A 19,715-nucleotide genomic window follows, 5' to 3' on the forward strand; every position below is an offset into this window, starting at 1 on the left:
AAAAACCTCTCCAAACCCAGACTTCTGTGGTTTTGCTGCTGCAAGTAATTGTGCTTCAGCTTTTACCCCGAAGTTTCCCAGCAGCAGGTAGGCGATGATGGGAAAGGGAGGCTCCAAGTACAGCTGCTGTCTTGCTGTGGTCCTGGGAAGTGCAGCATTCCCAGCTCCCTATCTCAGGTAGCAAGCAAGCAGCCGTACAAACAGCACCCGCACGGGTGGAATCTGGCTGCCCCTGGTGACAGGACCCGGCACGCCGGCTTTTCACGCAACGAAGTTATTTTATTTAAGGCTGTGGTCTGACATTCCTTAAGGTTTTGCTGATCCACATCTGAACTGGGAAGCACACAGACAAGCTGTATAAATTATGTGGTTAATTTAAATGTAATTTGTCTCGCACACAAGACAAAAAAGAGAAAAGAAACCAACAGGAGGACAGCGTTTCACTCTTTAAACTTTATTTAAGCATAAACAATGCTGAGAATTACTTAAACGTACACATATATTTACTATTTAAATATTTGCTTAACCACACAAAAATACTGATAAGCAAACATCATCTACCGCTTAGTGAGACTGGTGCACAAAATCAAAATAAAACTTAAGAAACCCAGTAATTCTACTTTTTTTTTTTTAAGTACTCTTTCTTAGAAATAAAAAACCCAGAAGAGTACCAACGGTTTGTAGGTCATGTCCACGGTTGTGCTGAAGCATTTTGACACATCAAGGCGCCAAGCTTCCCCACGAACTGGATGGTTGCTGAGGGCCCGCAAAGAAACGTTTTCCACGGGACACACTCCCACGGAGCCACGCGGGACTTCAAGACCGACTCCGTGCCCAGCTGGGGACAGTTGGTACTGGCACCACCAACGGCGCCGCCGACGCTACTGCCGGGTCCCCCGTAGGGGCTGCGGTGGTGGTGTCGGCGGGTAACGGCCGCTCGAGCGGTCCGGTCCGGTCCGGTCCGGTCCGGTCCGGTCCGGTCCGGTCTGGTCCGGTCCGGTCCGGTCCGGTTCGGTTCGGTTCGGTTCGGTTCGGTTCGGTCCGGTGTCGGCGCTCGCGTCGTGTCAGCGACGGGAGTGGGGGAAGGGCAGGGAGCGGTGCGCGCGCGCGCCCCCGCCCGCTCCGCCGCCCGCCGCCGGAATTCGGACGGCGCTGGCCCGGCCCTGAGGCGGCTGCGCGGCCCGCCGGAGCCGTTCTCCGCCTGGCCTCCTCTTCCGCGCTCCCCAGCGCAGAGAGCCGGTGGCGGAGGAGGAGGACGGAGCGGAGTTGGCGGCAGAGCTGGGAGGACGGCTTAGCTGCCACCGGTGAGAGGAGGGGGGAGACGACCCTCGGGCCGCCTTCGCTAGGGTGAGGAGAAGAGAGGGGAGGAGAGGAGAGAGGAGGGGTGGGGAGGGGAGGTCAGTGGTAGGGGGGCTTGAGAGCACTGGAGGTGGGGAGCGTCTTGGCTTCTTCAGGAGAACCGGCGGGGAAAGGGAGAAAGTCTCCGAGCTGCCTCCCCGTCATGTGTCATGGGTGACAGTGCCCAGTGACCCGAGGGGGTTTCCTCCTTCGGCGGGCCCTGTCGGCACGGCCGCTGCCTCCGGGCCGGGCTGTGCGGGGCCCGGGAGCTGCCGTCCGCCTTTCCCGGCTCTGCGCACGGCGGGGGAGGAGGGAGGAGACACGAGGTGCGTGGCTGTTCAGGGAATGGTCCCAGTTCTGCGTGTTTGCTGGGGTTTGTGTGCCCTGGGCAGGGCAGGGCGCTGGGGTAGTGCTGCTTCGGGAAGAGCAGAGCTGGAGGAGAGTAGGGGATTTAAAAAGTAGTTGTTTTTCTGGGAAGAGGAGGGAGAGGGTTGTGGAAGTGTTCATCTCCCATCCTCCTCCTTAGGAAAAGTGAAGTCACTTCCCAAGAGCCAAAACTAGCGAACTACTGTCCTAAATCTGTCTGTCTACAATGCTCAGATTCATCCACGTTTTGTTTTTCTTTTTACGAGTTTGGGCTGTTTGTTGTTTTGTTTGGGTTTTCCCCCCCCCCCTCCCCTATTATTTATTTTCAAGCCCCTTTCCACAGTTAGACCCTCCCTAACAGTGGTCCTGTATAAAAATCCTTGTAGATAAAGTACTTTAAAACTCTCTGAAACCATCTGAATGGCACTCTGAGTGAAATGGACTTAGCAGGTCTGCTCTTTTTTAAGTCTCTGAAGTGTGGCATGTACTTTGCTCTTGCTGTCACTTTCACAAAGCCGTGTTGTTAAGATTGTTTGTTTTTGATAGTGCTGTAAATAAATTATAACATCAAACTCCCTAGCTGTATGCATTCATTCTTTTGTGTAGAAGGAAAAAAAAAAGGGGGGGGGGGGGAATTTAAAAGTTTAATCTCATCTTCTAAACAGAAGCAAATCCAGCAATAAATAAGAAATATCTTCCTTAGGTAAATGTTTTTCACATCAAGCTCTGATCTCACAATGATGTTGGTGACTTTTCAGATAAAACTATGTAGAAGTCCTTTCTGCCTCCAAGGAGAGATGTTACAGGCAACATTTTTGTATTCCTTTAAATTCAGGAAATTTACTGTGGCTTAAACTAAGTCTCTGCGAGATAGGCCAAAAATCCTGAGTGCCTGTCAGAGCAACCCATGCTTTAGATCTTAGGAAAATCTACTGGGATATAATATTAGTTCTGCAAGTTATGCCTGTGTCTGAGTTTTAAGCAGGATTGTAGCTAATACTGTTTATTTGTGTGGGTTATATGGTATGATACTAAGTAAGAGGTTAGTTCACAGTTTATACTTGAAGGGAATACAAATACAGTTACACACAGTAAGCAGAAATTGATTCCGTTGTAAGAATTGAAGCTAAGCTGATATATTATTGAAAGTACTCTGCAGTGTTTACTTTAAGATGGTTACAATGAAATTAAATGTATCACTGGGGTAAAAATAGTGGGTAATGTGCTCATCTGGGTAATGGTTTTATGGTCAGTAAGTCAGCAAAAGAAGGCACTGCTCCTAAAAGAAGCTGCTCTGGTTTTGGTTGGCTTATGCCACTTGTATTGAAGGTAGCAAATGGTAGTAAGAATGGTAGAGGCTCTTATTTTTCTGTACAAGTTCTATCAGTATTGACTTACATTAATTATGAAGCCATGGTGTCATTTTTATTCACTCTGTGCAACATTAAATGGACTTTTTAAGAGCCACCTTTGTATCACTATTTCACTTCCATGTGTCCACAGAAGTAGCTGTGCTTTTCTCCTCCTCTCTCCTTTGCATATCCTTTCATCTCCCTAAACTTTTGGTTGATTCATTAATTTCAGGGAATGATCTGGACATTGTTAGGGGCTTTTCTAAGCTCTAATTTAAAAACAATGATTTATATATTACTATTAATTGGAAGGCTATTTCAAACTTGACTTACCTTAGTAATTACAAACTGATTTACAGCCTAGATTAATTTGTCACTTTATTACACCCATTTTTTGTACTCAGTGAATTGTTAGGTTATGTTGGCACTTTTGATCTTCGTATCAAAAGCAGCAGCATTCCTAAACAAATAGATGCAAAAATGTGTCAAAATGCAACACTGAGTGTTTGTCTTCGTTTCACCACTAGCTATATGAATTTTAATCTTAACCTTGAAAGTGAAAATTAAAATGCACATTTTAGATCTTAACTCTGTGCTTCATAGAGGTGGCCTTTTAATGGAGATTAAGATGTTTTTAAGTATATTTTCATAAGATACAGTGGTTTTTTTTTTTTAATGCATGTCTTTGGCAGTTTGTTCTAGTCTTAATCATACTCTGTTGTAGTGGTACAGCTATGAGAGTAGCAATTACTGTAACCTGGATTGATGGAGGTTTCTTTCTTGGACAGAGTCCTGGTTTATAAGCAAAGCCTGGCATATTTGAAAATAGTTTGAAATTGCTTAATTTCACCATTTTCTGTGTTCTTAACATTAGAAAGAAACAAAACCAACATGTATATTATTAGGAAATACCTCTGTGGCTTTTAAGTGTTTACTTAATTGTGCTATCAGAAATGTCCCAAGAGAGCCCAAAATTGGACATTCTGCCCAAACCTGGTCTCACAGGTTCTGATAGAGAGGATGGATCACTTCCCTGGATCCACTTGGCTGGACTTTACAGTCCTGGGTGTTCTTGCCTTTCTTTGCTGAAATGCTGCCAACTTTTGGCCTGCTGGGATCTTTGGGTACTTTTCTGCAAAAGTTGCGTTGGATCTGTATTATCCATCCTGTCTTGTCACTTACTCTGTTGTGGATTTCAGCCTGGCAGTCCAGTCAGCTTCCCAAACGCCTGATTGCTGCTCACTTACCCAGTGCCTGTCTCACCAGTAAGAATACTGTGAGAGACTCCTGTTAATGGTCTTCTGTGTTCAGTGCTCTTCCATCATCTCCTTGTAGTAATTTATTGTGTTCATGAGGCATTGTTTTTCCTTGGTAAATCTGAGCTGGCTATTCCTCATCACATTATCGCTTTAGGAATGTCTTCCAGGAGGATTTGCTCCTTAATCCTCTCATGGACTCAGGCTAGGTGATCTGTAGTTGCCTACATCCTCCTTTCTCTTCTTGAAGTTGGGTGTCATGTTTGCCTTTTTCCCTGTCATAAGGAACCTCCCCCAGTCTCATGGCCTTTCAAAAAATGGTAGAGTATGGTCTTGGTGACATTGGCCTGCTCCCTCAGGACTCTTAAGATGCATCCCATTTGGTCCAAGGAACTTGTGTTTTTTACAATTACCTGAAGTTCTTCCAGTCTTCATCTTCTTCTTTTGGAGGTAACTCTTTTCTCCAGCAGGCACTGCTGCTAGGCTCAGGGGGCTGAGAGGCTTGAGGGCAGACCTAGTGAAAACTGGGACAAAAAGACAGAGTTTGTCAATCTTTTCTGTGGCCTTTGTTACTATGTCCCTGTCCCACTGAGCAGAGGGGGCACTTTGTCCTTAGTCTTCCTTTTGTTGCTGATAGAGGAGTCTGTCCTTGTTGCCCTTCTCCTGCTGATTTTTTCTTAATACCATCCTTATGTTCCCTGGCTGAGTCTCTGTGTTCTGTCTGGGTAGCCTCTCCCTGCTTCCACCTTCTGTGTGACTGGGAAGCAGAGATCAAAACTCTTTCAGTTTACCCTTTCATCAGAAAAAAAAGTTTTTTGAAGTCTTGGTTAGTAAACGATTCTAACCTCATTGTGAAATGTTTGAGCAAAAGGTATCAGTTCCTCCTAAGCAAACAGTAAGCACCACCAAGTTCTTGTGAGAAGGGAACAAGTCCTGTCTAAAATGTAGAGTGCAGCTTCTGCTGTGGAGACAAAACAATGAGAAAAATGAACCACACCTCCTTTTTTTTAAGTAATTAAAATAATTAACTCCAGGTAGAAATTTACAGCTTCATAATATGTCCCTCCCGGGTTTTGTGTATCGTAGATAGCAAGGAGGTGTTGATATTTAGCAGCTAGATGGTTGCAAAATATTTAACTTAATGCAGTCTGTACTCAAGTGCTTTTAGTTGGAATTGATGTTGTTGTTTCTGTTGATGCATAAAGCCATTTTAGAAAACACTGGATAACCCAAAATTTAAATGTGTAATAGGGAATTGTTTGTTTTATGCATTCACTGAACCCCTCGGTTGTTATCTTTGTTACTGAATAAAAAAAATAGGGGAGAGACTTGTTGAGTTGGATTGTCTGTACAAATAGAAACCAAGTTCTAAGTTCTCTGGTCTACCTTTTCTGTTTGAATAGGTCTTTGGTGTCCGATTGGTCTAGAAATATGGTTTTTAGCATGGTTGGGAGTTCTGAGTTGATTTCTAATACAATAGAAATGTATTCAGTGTTGAGTTAGCATTTCTGTGCCAAACCGTGCTGAATAACTGCTGTAGTGCAAGCTAAAACTGCAGTCTTCACCTTAGCTTTTTGATAGTCATCCTTCATTTTACAGGTCCCTGGGTTAATTGCTCAACTGTGTCCAGTTCTGGGCCCCTCAGTTCAGGAAGGATATCGAGGTCCTAGAGCAGGTCCAAAGGAGGGCAACCAGGCTGGTGAAAGGACTCGAGCACAGACCCTATGAAGAGAGGCTGAGGGAGCTGGGGTTGTTCAGCCTGAAGAAGAGGAGGCTCAGGGGAGACCTCATCACTCTCTACAACTCCCTGAAAGGATGTTGGAGCCAAGTGGGGGTTGGTCTCTTTTCCCAGACGACTTTCAACAAGACAAGAGGGCATGGTCTTAAGTTGTGCCAGGGGAAGTTTAGGTTGGATATTAGAAAGAATTTCTTTACAGAGAGGGTGATCAAGCATTGGAATGGGCTGCCCAGTGAAGTGGTGGACTCTCCGTCCCTGGAGATATTTAAAAAGAGACTGGATGTGGCACTCAGTGCCATGGTCTAGCAACCGCAGCGGTGGGTCAAGGGTTGGACTTGATGATCTCTGAGGTCCCTTCCAACCCAGCCAATTCTATGATTCTATGATTCTATCTCATATAATACTAAATAGGAAATGAAAGATCAAAGGGCAGAGGGAGGGGGGAAGTGAAAGGTATTTTTATGAACCTGTAAATTGTCAGTTAGAACAGGATTTCAGTCAGTGGCTGAACATGAGTAGATCTTGAAGGTTGTTTGCTAAGTGGCTGCGTATGTCAGTGTTCACTGTGGAAGGGTATGCTGGTAGAAATACACAGTAGGACATGACCTTTCAGACTTCTACGTATTCTTGTGGATTTTATATTTTAGGTTAGTTGCCTGTAACTTCCTTCCTTCCTTTTTTTACTTCCAGAAGTAAAAATGATTTGTGGAAGTATTTAGTATGTAAACATTATGATGATACACTTTCATATCTGCATTTAATGACAGCTGTTGAAACCAAGAGAAGTAGCAGTAGTAGTAGTAGTGGTGGAAGGTGTCCTCTTCCACTACTCCTTCTGATGCAGGGGTGTTGGGACTACATGATCTCTAAGGTCCTTTTCAACCCTTGCCATTCTACAGTTCCGTACTGTGATTTTTTTGAATCTTAAACTTTGAGAAAGAGAGATTAACTATGACTTAAAAAAATTAGAATAAAAAGAAAGAAATAAAAATAGAAATAGAAATAAAAAAGAAATGTACAGCAGTTGCATGTACAGTGCTTTGGCCTCTGAGGATTTCTTGTCTTATGCAAGCAGGTGAATTTTTCAAGTTAGAAATATGATAAATCACTAGCTGCTCCGGCTAGCTTGTCTCAATAAATACAGGTTTTATTTGTGGTTGTAGTGTGGTGTTAGATAAAATGATATTAAGAAAATCAGTGAGCATTCTGTCATAACTTTTTGCAAGTTTTTTGCAGTTATGCTTACTGATGATATAAGCAGTTATATTGGACACCTTTTCTCCAGCAGAAGCTTATTCTGTGATTTTTATAGGTTTAGATTAGCCTGAGGCTTTCACCAGGTATAATCAGTGAGAGTCATTCAGTGTAATGAACAAGGTGCATAAGATCTGGCCAAGAGGCTATGTTTATTATCAAAAACAAACAAAAAAACCCTGGGCTGTTTTTCTTCAAGTCCAGTGACAGTTTCACCACAAGAAGGATGTAGAAGTCTTTTTGTCGTGATGTTTTTAATACAGAATTTGTCCTTTGAATCAATTCCACTTAACTACATATGGTTACTGGGAAAAAAGTTGCAAAAGCCAACAAAAAACTTTCTTTTGCAGACCCAGATTGTGTTTTGAAAAGCTTTCTTCCTTGTAGTCATTGGTTAAAGGTGGTTTTTAATGAGTTTCCTGTAATACTTTGAGAAGTACTTGTTAGCTGTTTCAGGGATTTTTAAAAATATCCTGTAAAATTATGATCAAAGGTCAGACCTTTGTTAGGTCCAAAGTTAGTTTTTTCTTTAAACCTTTAGGAGAAAAAATAAAATCTTACCATCATGGATGTCTGGGATGAAAAGAAGACAAAATTGTGTCTTGGAAAAAGGGTACATTTGTTCTTTTTATTTCCTATTTCCCTTTTCAGGCAGTGTCTGGAGCAAATACTAAGCTTAAGAGATTCTTAAGATTTCCAGGGCTTGGTATGAAAAATATTTTTGAAGGAAACATTCTGTGGAGCATCTTTTGAAAATCAGGGTCCTGCATAATCTGCAAGTGTGAGATTACACACGCAACACGCACACACACACAACACACGCGCACGCAACATGCACGCACGCAACACACGCACGCAACTCACGCAACACGCACGCAACTCACGCATGCAACACACACACAACTCACACACTGTTCTTGGTTGAGGGTTTGAAGGTAACTTGAAGTAGTGCAGCATAAACATTGCCTGTTGTGTGGTTTTTCCAGGTCTAACCTAAATCTCCCCTCTTTCAGCTTGAAACCATGAGCCTTGTCCTGTCACTCCATGCCCTTGTGAAAAGTCCTTCCCCAGCTTTCCTGAGCCCCTGCAGGGAGGGGAAGGCTCCTGTAAGGTCTCAGACTTCTTCAGGCTGTACAACCCCAGCTCTCTGAATCTGTCTTCATAGGAGAGGTGCTCCAGCCCTTGGATCATCTTCATACTGAGGCCTTCTTTTCCCCCTCATGATTGATGATTTGAGCAAACTATTTTGCTTCTTCAGACTTAAAATGAAAAGGCAGAAAGTGAAGGAAACGCTGCTTTTATTTTTATGTGATTAGATGGGAGAGAGGGGAGTGTATCAGTATGAAGTGTATCTGATTGCATACTCACCTGTCCTACTCAATGGAAGATCATCTTTCTGTTAAGGAAACACTTTTGTTGTCTTACATTAATTTGCATTTTCCATTTTCTAAAACCTGTCAAGGTCTTTGAAATTAACAATAGAGCTGCATTGCAGAATATATTTATAAAAGCTTGCCTTAGGAATGTGGAGTGCCAGCAAATGAGTTCTGGCATGCAGAGGATGTTAAGAATTAACTGGTCAAATAAAAATTAAAATACTATTTGAGCCACTTCATCATGCATAGGACTAATGGACACAATCTCTAGAAAGAGGGTCATTTAGTGTGCTTTTTAATTCTCATGCACACCTTTCTATATTTCTGTAATTCAAAGATTTAACTTTCATGAGATTTCATTTTCAGTTACTCTTGTTTTTTAAAATAACTGCATTTTCCCTCTCCATCTTTTCAGGCTAAATCTAAATATATAGGTTTTCCAGTGACAATTTAATATCTTAGCTTGGATCCTAAAGAATTTTAAGTGCATAATGTATGTGGAAACATTTATTTTTACCAAGAAGCTTGGTTCTCTTTCATATTATAAAGGAAATGCTTTTCTTATAATGTCCTGGGTGCACTGTTGAAATTGGAGGGTTTTGATGAAAAATCAGTAGAAGTCTAGATGGCTGTCAAATCCAAAATCACAGTCCTTGTGATTTTGGAAAACCTGTAACTGAATACTACAGAAAACCCCTCTGGTGGAGTCATTCATTTACAACTTATAATTGCCTTTGAACATTACTAGAACAAAAAATTAAGATTAAGGAAAACAAGTTAAAAAAATGAGATCAGAAGAGAGCATGAAGCATTGTCCAGTCATGGCTCAGTGTAGTGCTGGACTGACTGCAGTTTTACAGGTTTGAGAAATGTTATGAGAAATACAAATCTCCCTTTCTATGGCTGGCAGTGTAAAGGTACCTTCTGTGTTTAAGAGCAAAACATTGCAATTTCAAGTTTAATTTGCAAAACCTAATGTTTGCAGAATGCCTGTTGCAAACCTTGAGATTGCATAGGTTACAAGTCTGGCTTTGAAAGCCAAGGGTTTTTACCAACTCAAGGTATTTGGAACCGGTTAGTGAATGACGATTTCTTGTGTGTTTCACTGACCAAAATGATGCTTTATATGGCACTTGTTTGGTAGGTTGGCACCCAGGATCATTGCTGCATGGTGTCATACTGCTGTCCCTTATGGTCTCTCTGTGGTCTCTTGCTTTCTATCATGTAATTCTTACTGGAAAAAATAGCTTGTGGAGGAAATACCTGACAGAAATATTCTGTATATTTAATGGAGGGTGTTCCATTGGCTAAATGACACCAAAACTGCTACTTTTTCTATTAATGAAATAATCTCTTTAAAACAGAGATAGTCTTATGCTACTTCTGTCCTCTGGAATACAGGTAATTGAAATTTTTGGGTGAGTGCCTGTTCAATTCAGTAAATTGATGCTTGGTTTCAATATGCTGCCTGCAGGTATCATGTAGTAATAAAAAACAAAACAAAAAAACAAAAAGAGAAAAAACCCAAACCCAACCAACCAACAAAAAAAAAAACAAACCCCAAACCCAAACAAAACCAACCAACCAACCAAAAGATAGGAAACCCAAGTCTGTCAAGCTCCACTATGAAAAATCAGGTGCTCCCTATTGCTACTTTATATTTTTCAAAGTTAAAATGGCTCAAGAAGCTTTAATGTTAGTGGTAAGTTGATGGCAGGGAAACAGTGTGAAGGATGTACTAAAGTTGCATTATTTCCATTGCTTGCTTATCCTTGAGGCAGAAGGAGCTACTGCACTTAAAGTAGTTTGAAGTTCTGGTAGGCTACTGAGTAAACCTGTGTGGCAGATTGTGTGATTAATTTATTTATTTTTAAAGTAAGATACCCATGAATGCAGATAACATCTCTAGGTAGCAGGAGCTTTCTTATTTACACTTATTTTTAAGTTGTGCTTTTTAGGAGGGGGATAGGGCAGAGAAGGACTTTAATTGGCAGAAAATGAAATGTAATTTTTGAAATTGTTTACAACTAATTGGACCAGCTAGCACTGATTACTTGTAAGCAGCATAAAGGAGAGTGTGTTAGCAAGAGGCAAACATGCCAGTGAAATCTGTCCTTGAACTTCTACACCACTAACTTCTGTGTTTTGGACGATCTTGGGCCTGAGCAATTGTTTAAATAATTGTTGAAAAGTATTCTGAAAACCTTTTTTTAAACTCTGCTAGAATGTAGCTTTTCTTTGCACAAAGAAAAAAAAAGGAGGTACCCAACTTGATGGGAGGCTGCTTGATACTCTCACTTATCGAACTTCATCTAGTATTCATGATGCTTCTTCAACCAAATATATAAGTTTTAGAGGTTCAGATAACTGGATTTACTTTGGTTTAAATGCACTTCTTTCTTAATGCCTTTGACTTTCTGTGATGGATCTCTGCTGAAGAGAGCAGAGCTGGTGCTTCTCTGTTAGCTGTAAATGTCAGCCACTTCCTGCCTGAAGTACTGCCACATGCCTACCATTACTCTGGAAGGGTTAGAGGATCTCCAAGTCACAATGATTAAATCCAGTATTTTTCACTGAGCTACTCCAAATTATGAATCTTTGTCATGTTTAGGTGGTGGCTGAGGTGTAATGCAGAGATTCAAGTCAGAAAAGTTCTTTCTGTCCTTTATAATAAATGGCCCTGTATGCATGATATGATGTGTTTAAAAAGTACACACAAATTTAAAAAAAACATTTAAGAAGATCGGATGTTTTTGAAGGAGACCAGACATTTTCTTGTCTATGTAGCTTTCTTTTGATTGTTTTCCTCAAATTACTATTCCTTGGCAGCAAGATTGATGTGTGAAAACAGTCTGCAAAGCCTCTGTATCCAGGCACCTGGTACAATAATTAAAAACAGTTTGTTGCCCATGAACAGACTAATTATTTGCTGTTTCCTACATAGTAGGTGTTTGCTTTCAGAGAAGAGACAGTATTGCCAAAATAAGCTGCGTGGTTACTTTCTAGGTGTGGGTTTTGGTGGTTGTTTTCCAATTTTATTTTATTTTTCTCCTAGGTGGTATTCCTCATCAAAGTGTAGAGCAAAAGTTATCTTTTTGATAGGAAAAAGCATGACTGTTCAAGATACTTCTGTACAAATGACTTATGGTAGTAGTACATACTTCCCAGTATTTCTGACTGTGAACTTTCAAAGCATGATTAGTTATCATTTTTCTGAAGGTGTTGTTGCAAGAGCAGTTCTGACTCTTGGCTCCCCTGGGATTTGGGAAGTTACCATATGGTCTGAAGTTTCAGTCCTTGGAGTAGTGCTGGCAGAACAGGAGGTGTGTTCACACCTTGGCCATGTTTGTGTGTTTGGAACTCAACTGAATGAGCAGCTTAAACTAATCTGGACTAAATGCTAAAGGAGCTGAGGTGGATGATGTTTGCTGGTTTCCTTGTCCCTGCCTGCCAGCTGCTTTCTGCTGGTTGCTGTCCTCTCAGTAATATTTAATTAATAAAGCAAATGGCAAACATCTTCCATCAGTATTTTGAGACAGCATTAAGCTTCAGGATTGCCTGCAGCTAACTTCATGGAATAAACTTAATGAGACTGCAGACTGTACAACTCTCTATGTGTTTTGAGGGATGCAGTCAACAATACTTCCATTCTTACCTTTCAGCTTTTTTTATCAGAAGGATGATTTAAAAAAAAAGGTTTTTTTAAAAAATTATTACTAGGTGATCTCTAGACATCCTTTCCAACTGCACCCATTCTGTGATTCTTTGAGTTTAGTAGGAGATTTTACATGTTGTCTAGTATGTGACACTGTCATTATTTTCTTTACCTTTTGTAGGAAAAAGGAGTTCAACTGAATAACTCAGTAATGAGTAAAAAAGAAGTAAGTCCCCAATAGAATTAAAGCTGATGACAAAAGGGAACTTACATAACCATCTACTGATTGGAGGTGACTGGAAAGTCCAGAATGCATGTGTGTCTCTTCTTGTTACTAAAGAATATTAAAAAAAACCTTGAGATGTTGTTCTCCTTCCCTTCCTTAAGTAAGCTTAATGTGTGATTTATTCAGTAAGGTTTTTTTTACTGCTTTTCCTCGAAAGTGCAAAGCTAAAGTATTAGATCATGTGCCATGCTAACATAAAAATAGAAAGTTTTTCCCTCTTAGTAGCTTACTGCTTAAGATGATTAAAAATCTCAATAGTCTCTTGTGAGATTCACAGCCACATTCTTTAACTCTGACATGAACTTTACTCAAGCTGTTTAATTTGAAAAATGACTTGATCATGATTTTTGTCTCTGGCATTAAAAGTTATTTTTGATCAAAACATCATAAAATATTGTGCATAAAGCTTTTGTTTTCTAATTAAAACGTGACTAGTATGGGGGAGGAAATGAGCACATGTTCACTCTGAGCTTTCCATTTTTAGTACATACATTTTCTATTAAGGTTGTAGAGCAGCTCTCAATTTATAGTATGTGGGTTCTCTGGCATGGACATCAAGAGGTTCTCTTAGAAGACTCAGGTGTTTCATAGACTTGTTCTTGGAACTGTACTTATGTGAGCCAGAGTGTAGAACTGCATTTTTCTGTTGGAAGCATTTGCTTCCTGAGTGTCTGAGCTGTTTGTTCAGGCTTCATTGCTAAGTTAAGGTGCCTTTGTTTGGACTGAAATGGGATAGAGAACATTTGAGTGAATAACCCTGATGGCAGGCTGGAGTAGGTTGTAATGAAAGGCTGGAATTAGAGGTTCCTGGGTGTAATTTATTCAGCTGACATAGTTATGTATGGGAAAAGGTATGTGTCTGCACTGGATGTGGTGGTTTAAGCTTACTCTAAAGACAAGTTTGGAGTATACTCAGTGACATTAAAGACCTTGCATCTCAAATGTAATTGCAAGAATGTGGATGGTATGCTTTTAAGTATCTGATCTGAATAAGAAGCTCCTTGCAGTCATCTAATGTTTATAATATTTTGTTTGTCTCTCAGATGAAAATAAGTAGGAATTCTCTTAAACTGCCTTTATGCACAAAGGGCAAGAACAAATATTTTGTAAATCAGCATGTGTACATCTCTAGTTGCAGTATCATAATTTTCTTTGGCTTTACGATTGGTACATTTTCCCTGTTTTTTTTGTAGCAGTATTTTCATAATAAAACTTCTAGTTCACAGTGGGACTGTCAGTTCTTACTTTGCTGCAGAAAGAAATAGTGACATTTGTCTTCTGATAATTAATGTGGTGAAACCATCTTATATTTGAGTTCCTGCGTTGTCATTCTGTAAGCAAGCACAACAAGTAAACTTAGACAGGCTAAAACACAAAGTTATCCAAATAGTGTATCTTGTGATCCTTCTTTTCTGCAAAAGAAAAGCATAGAATGTCAGGTTGGAAGGGACCTTGAGGATCATCTGGTCCAACCCTTCTTATACTATGGTTTATATGAGGTGTCTCAGCATCCTTCTGAGCTAAGACTTAAAACTTTCCAAAGCTGGGGAATTTACCATTTCCCCTGGGTCAGTATTCCAATGTTTGACTGTCCTCAATGGTGCAAAATTTACCTTTATCAATTGTCATCCTCAGTAAGTCCAATAATAGTAGATATGGGGTTGGAGGGAGAGAGGCTCCTAGTAGACTTGATCTTTGCTCCTGAGGTGAGAGTCTTCCTCTGCTGTCTTCTCCAGTGGTGGTGTAACTGCAGAGTTAATGGTTACTCAGGGTAGGATGTATTTAGGGAGCATATTTTTTTTTTAACTTTCATTGCCTTCAAAGAGTTTTATCATAGTGGACATTCACTTTTATACTAAGGATTTACTTGGAAGTTAAAATTAATTTTGAGCTAGATTTGCTGCTTATTGCAAGTAATACAGGAGCTCTTCAGCAACACTTTTACAAAACGACATTTCTTTAAAATTGGAGCTAATAAACTGTTTGTAAAGCAGGTAAAATCTTGTGAGATAAAATTTTCTTTCTTTAGTCACAAAGATATTTAACGCAAGGATGCTTTAAAAAAATCTGAAGACTTTTTCCCGTGGTGAATCCATTACCTAAGCTTGGGTGGAGCTCAGATTACATCATCTGTCTGAAAACCACTCATGCTTGTGTGTTCATGCTTAGTCTGAAGATAGGCAAGAGAGCAAACTAAACTGCAAATATAAATTTGTAATTTCTCTCTGGATTACAGCTGTTGTTTATTGGCTTTTTTTATAATGTGAATTTCCTAACAATTTTTTATGCCATACAAGTCAGCTATCTGCAGAACTTGAGTTGTTCGGTTCTGGGATTTCTATGTGTAATTCCCTCAGTGAGTTGATGGGTAAAATTGTAGCTAGTTTAGGGAGAAGGAAAATCTTTTTGTAGAGTTGCGTGTATAAATGGTTATACAAGCAGTTAAACAAAGCAAGTCTTTTAAAGAGCAAAAGTGTGTTGAAGTGTGAGCTTCAAAAGTGGAGCAAAATATTTGTATATTAAAAAATTGACTTTTGGTCAGAAGTTGCTAATGAATGGCACGTGTGTTTTTTCTAAGTGCTGTTTTTGTGGATCCCTATAGCTAGACCTAGTGGCATTCTTTTCTGGGTCACTTGGTGGTTTAGAACTGTAACTGAGAGGCAAGCATGGCAAACTTCTGCACCTAGGTACTGCTGTGAAAAGCAATGTGAAACTCATCCTGTCCTTGTTCACCAGTCACTGCAGATGACTGGTTGAGCCACCCCTCTCTGGGGCCTTTGCAGCCTTGCAAAGGTGACAAGAGCAGTGACTCTCCAAACCCTGATTCATAAGCACAATAAATCCCAGCACTCAACTTCATTGGAATTTTTTTTTTAAAACTGCAATGGAAATAGACCCTATCTGGAAGTGAATGCTATTATGCAGTCTATATGAAAATATATGTCTTTTATTTTTTAACATATGAAATGTAAAAACAAAGATCCATTTAAAATAGAAAAAATCTAATGTACAGTGTTCTTCATTCTATCTCTTGATTTCCTAAGGAACCAGGGAAGAAGTTCTGAATTACCATTGCTGATACTTTCTGTCTGTATTTCGTGGATACCTACAGTAGGTGTCCTCATTCTGAAGTGCTATGAATGGTTTTGGTACTGTATTTTTATATGAACCTATAATGTACAACCTGGCAAATATTATTCCCCTCTTCTTTTTCATTTCTAGATTTATTTTTCATTGTGCAGGCAAGGGAGAACTTTTTTTTTTTTTTTTTCTTTCATAACATATAGTTTTGCTGTTGTTTTTATTTAAGTGGTGTGGTAATTTTAACTCTGGAGATTGCTGAGAAGGATGTGAGTGTAGTTTAGTATAATCTTAGACTCCATCACCTGAAGATACTAAAGTTAAAAACATCTCTGACATAATCAATTACCAAATATGACTTTGTGTGGAGAGCATGAGCTTAGATGTGTTTTTTGAAAATTAGTCTTCTGGTAATCTGTCTTCACACAGTCTGCATGACACTCAGGGTAGTCATAGACTGTTTAAACACATCTCCAAAAAATCATAGGTGGTGTTTACAAAAAGAGGGCTTATACCAATGAAACCAAAGTTTGAGGTATATATTATAATACATTCATATAATTTTAAGTATTATATTATTCCACAAAAACTGTGTATTAAACCTATAAAGATACTGTTTACAGCTTCAAAACTAATTATTTAATATTTTTCCTTTGTTAGGTTCTTGTGGCAGGAGAATACTGACCTGAGATGGAAGTCAAAACATCTTTTAACAAAGCCTGTAGTATTCCTGAAACTGTATCCACATTAATTAATGAAGAATTTGTCCTGGTTCATCAGCAATCGGAGGAGACCTCTGGAAAAGATGAAAAACCTCAGCTAAAGGTGTACTATTACTTTAGTTTCATTGTGTTGTAAGACTTGTATTGATCAAAAAATTGCAACTTCTTTTGAATATTTAGCTAAAGGTACTTGCATGTATTTGAGGAGGGTCTTAGACTGGTGAATTTGACATCTTAGATTAAGTAAATCTGCCCAAAAATGGCAGTTCAGTTTTTCTTCTAATAACTTCTTTGGGGGTCAGCTTTGTTAGTATTCTGTAGTTTTATATATCAGTAAAGGACTTAAACTTTCCTTTAAAGAATGGCCTTCAGGTTAAAACTTGAGAAATATTCTTTGGGGATTAGTGACTCTGTTATCTTAGAAACATGTGATTAGGCTGCATAGGAATAGACCACAGAGGGTCTTGGGTTTTGGATTTTAGTTTAGTTTTCCTGCTTAGAGCTCTTTAGGCATGACTAAGACCTTTTCTAAAATCTTTCTACCTCTAAATAGTAGAAGGTTTTAGCATTTGGATGACAGCTGATTGGTTAATTACAAATTTCCCCACCTGAGTTGCAGCAGCTGATTTACTGGTTTTGGTCTGCTTTGAACAAGAGGAATTTGTTCCCCTTGATAGAACAATAAGTACTTAGTCTGTTTGGCAGTTATTTAAAACTGATGATTTCTGGCTTTTTTTAGTAATTTTGTCCAGTAAGAAGCAGGTGAATCCAAGGTAGAATCCATGATGGAAATTTAGTTTTTGCCTTTTTGTTTGTTTGTTTGTTTGTTTTTGGGTTCCCCCCCCCCTTTTTTTCTGAAAAGCTAGTACTTGTGAAAGGCTGTGGTGATCATCTTCCCCTCCCTTCTTCCCCTCCCTTCTTCCCCTCCCTTCTTCCCCTCCCTTCTTCCCCTCCCTTCTTCCCCTCCCTTCTTCCCCACCCCTCTACCCCTCGCCCTTCTTCCCCCCCCATTTCTCCCCTTTTTCTTTTTTTTCCCTTGTTTTTCCCTTTTTTTTTCTTCTAGGGAAATTGTCTCACCATTTTCTTGCCATCTGCTTAGACTTAAACCCCTCCTATGTGTGGGACAGTTGGTTAAACAACTGAAAGGGATTGGATGTGACTAGAAAGTAGGATTTTCTTTAAGACCAATCTGTAATGGAATCTTTTCATCCTTGTTCCAAATGGAGGATTGAAACACACAAACCTGTTATTTTCAGAGAGGTCTGTTCAGATGGGTGCTTGTTGCATTAGCAGTGAGAATATATGCATTATGTGTTTTGGGATGGGACACTGGGTTATATTTTGACTTACTTTTGTTGATTCTTAGTGTGTTTCCTTGTTCAGCAGAATTTCTTAACTTTTGCAATGAGTAAGACTATATATTGGAAAAATAATAGCGAAACTACAAGAAACTTTAAAAAAATGTGTTTTCAAAGGTATTTTCAAATGGAGAAGAACAGCTGGAGAAGGCAATGGAAGAGATACTAAGGGATTCTGAAAAAGACCAGAACATTTTCACTGCTCTCCAAGAAGGTCCCAGTGAGGGAAGCAGCCAGGCAGGTGGAGATGAATCAGCAGATCAAGCAAACCAACCATCTCTGCACCTTGCTTTAGACCCTTCTACTTCAGGTATTGCTCAAGTGCTTTCCCCCTCAGCCATATAGAGCAGGGTTTTTTTAACTGTTTCAAATTAACCTTAAAATTAATAGAAAACTTTCTGGAGCCTCATTCCAAAACTACACTGGAGGGTACCCTGGGGCCCCCTCTCCTTTTCAGAGTAGTTGAGACTTATGGACAGGAATAGATCATCAGACTGATACGCTGCGCTACTCTCTTTTGGTCAAATAATTTAAATTTTGTCTCTAGGTGTTGGTGAGTTATGGCAAAGTGTTGTGTTATATGTTGAATGGGCTATAGTTGAGGCAGAGGTGCTACTTGTGGAGTATGAGAAGTTTCAGTGCAGTGTTTATTGACAGTACTACCTGCAAATGAAACACACCTTGAGTAAACCCATAAACTTTGGTTCTATCACCAGGTATCAGTAAGGACAGCTTTAGATTTGGTATTTGTTAGGAATTATTGTGGTACTTTTCTGGTGTTTGAAGCTTTGGTGTTAGAGGGAGGACTGGAAGCTTTTTGTGTAAAATATATAAAATATCGTGTATATTTTATGTAAAATATGTTGCAGGCTTTTAGATATGTGTGTGTAGATACATATATATATATAAGCAATTCAAGGCTATGGACATCTCTGTGGGCCTTGAATTGGATTTTTTTTTTCCTCAGTAGTGTGCAGAGCACTTCAGTGGCATTGTGTGAGATAATTCTCATAGCATCTGTTTGGGAAGTAAAAAAAAAAAAAAGTTTTTATGGTAGAATAAGGTAGACAGTTTATGCATAATGGAAACACCCTGCTTTTAGTGCCATTTATGCTCTGTATTTGAAAAGCTTGCCTTACTGGCTTCCTGTTTTGACGTGCTTCCAAAGTACAACCCTTAGCATGCATGAACAAGGAAATACTTGTAGAAAATCAAGTGTGAAAATAAAAGCAAATTGTTATAGAAGTGGTTTCTTCTTATAGAAGTGGTCTTCTTCTTTTCAGAAATCTCTGCACCAAGGCCATCTTCTCCCAGTGAGCCCCTTGAAGAGGACAGTGTATTGTTTAACAAACTGACTTATTTAGGGTGCACAAAGGTGTCTGCCCCTAGAAATGAACAAGAAGCTCTACATGCCATGGCAAGCATGAAATCTTCCAGTCAAACCCCTCTACCTGTAACACTTTATGTTCCAAACATTCCAGAAGGCTCTGTAAGGTAATGCACAAATGTTTCTTTTGTTACATGCTCAAGACACATAAAACATGGATTTTTTTTTTTACTAGCACAGGGAAGTTGAATTGCTGTGTTTGTACCTCAGGTTTTTGCTTTTATTTTTGAGTAATACCTCTGAAACAACAAAATGCATGCTCAAATTTAACATGCAGTACATAGTTGGTGGTATTGGTTGACACAGTGTCCACAAAAGCTTATCTTTCTGCCTGCAAATTTGTTCACATATGAAAATAAGAGATATACTGGAAATGGAGAATGGGTAATGCCTGGTTTTGCCCAGCCTTCCTAGTCTGCAGTCACCAAGATAAGTCTACTGACACAGTAGTAGTCCTTCTGGCCTTGGGTTAGTAGAAGGATTTTCAGTTGTAGATTCTTCCATATATATTGAGGACCTGAGATGCTATCCTGTTTCCACACACTG

At 39.7% G+C, this 19,715-nt stretch overlaps 1 protein-coding gene across 3 annotated transcripts in view; it reads left to right on the plus strand.

Moving 5' to 3' along the window:
- Positions 1–1,122: 1,122 nt before the first annotated feature.
- RABGAP1L (RAB GTPase activating protein 1 like) overlaps positions 1,123–19,715 on the plus strand; it is a 232,724-nt gene continuing 214,131 nt past the window's right edge. For 2 of the 3 annotated variants that reach the window (XM_071751126.1, XM_071751128.1), the window contains exons 1-4: positions 1,123–1,347; positions 16,363–16,527; positions 17,900–18,092; positions 19,066–19,276. In XM_071751126.1, the coding sequence (XP_071607227.1) occupies positions 16,393–16,527; positions 17,900–18,092; positions 19,066–19,276 (539 nt within the window). In that variant the 5' untranslated portion in view covers positions 1,123–1,347; positions 16,363–16,392. The remainder of the gene's footprint in view (positions 1,348–16,362; positions 16,528–17,899; positions 18,093–19,065; positions 19,277–19,715) is intronic. The other variant, XM_071751127.1, reaches the window with a different exon arrangement.

The sequence above is a fragment of the Heliangelus exortis genome, chromosome 8 (genome assembly GCF_036169615.1).
Source record: "Heliangelus exortis chromosome 8, bHelExo1.hap1, whole genome shotgun sequence".
In the NCBI taxonomy this organism is placed as follows: Eukaryota; Metazoa; Chordata; class Aves; order Apodiformes; family Trochilidae; genus Heliangelus; species Heliangelus exortis.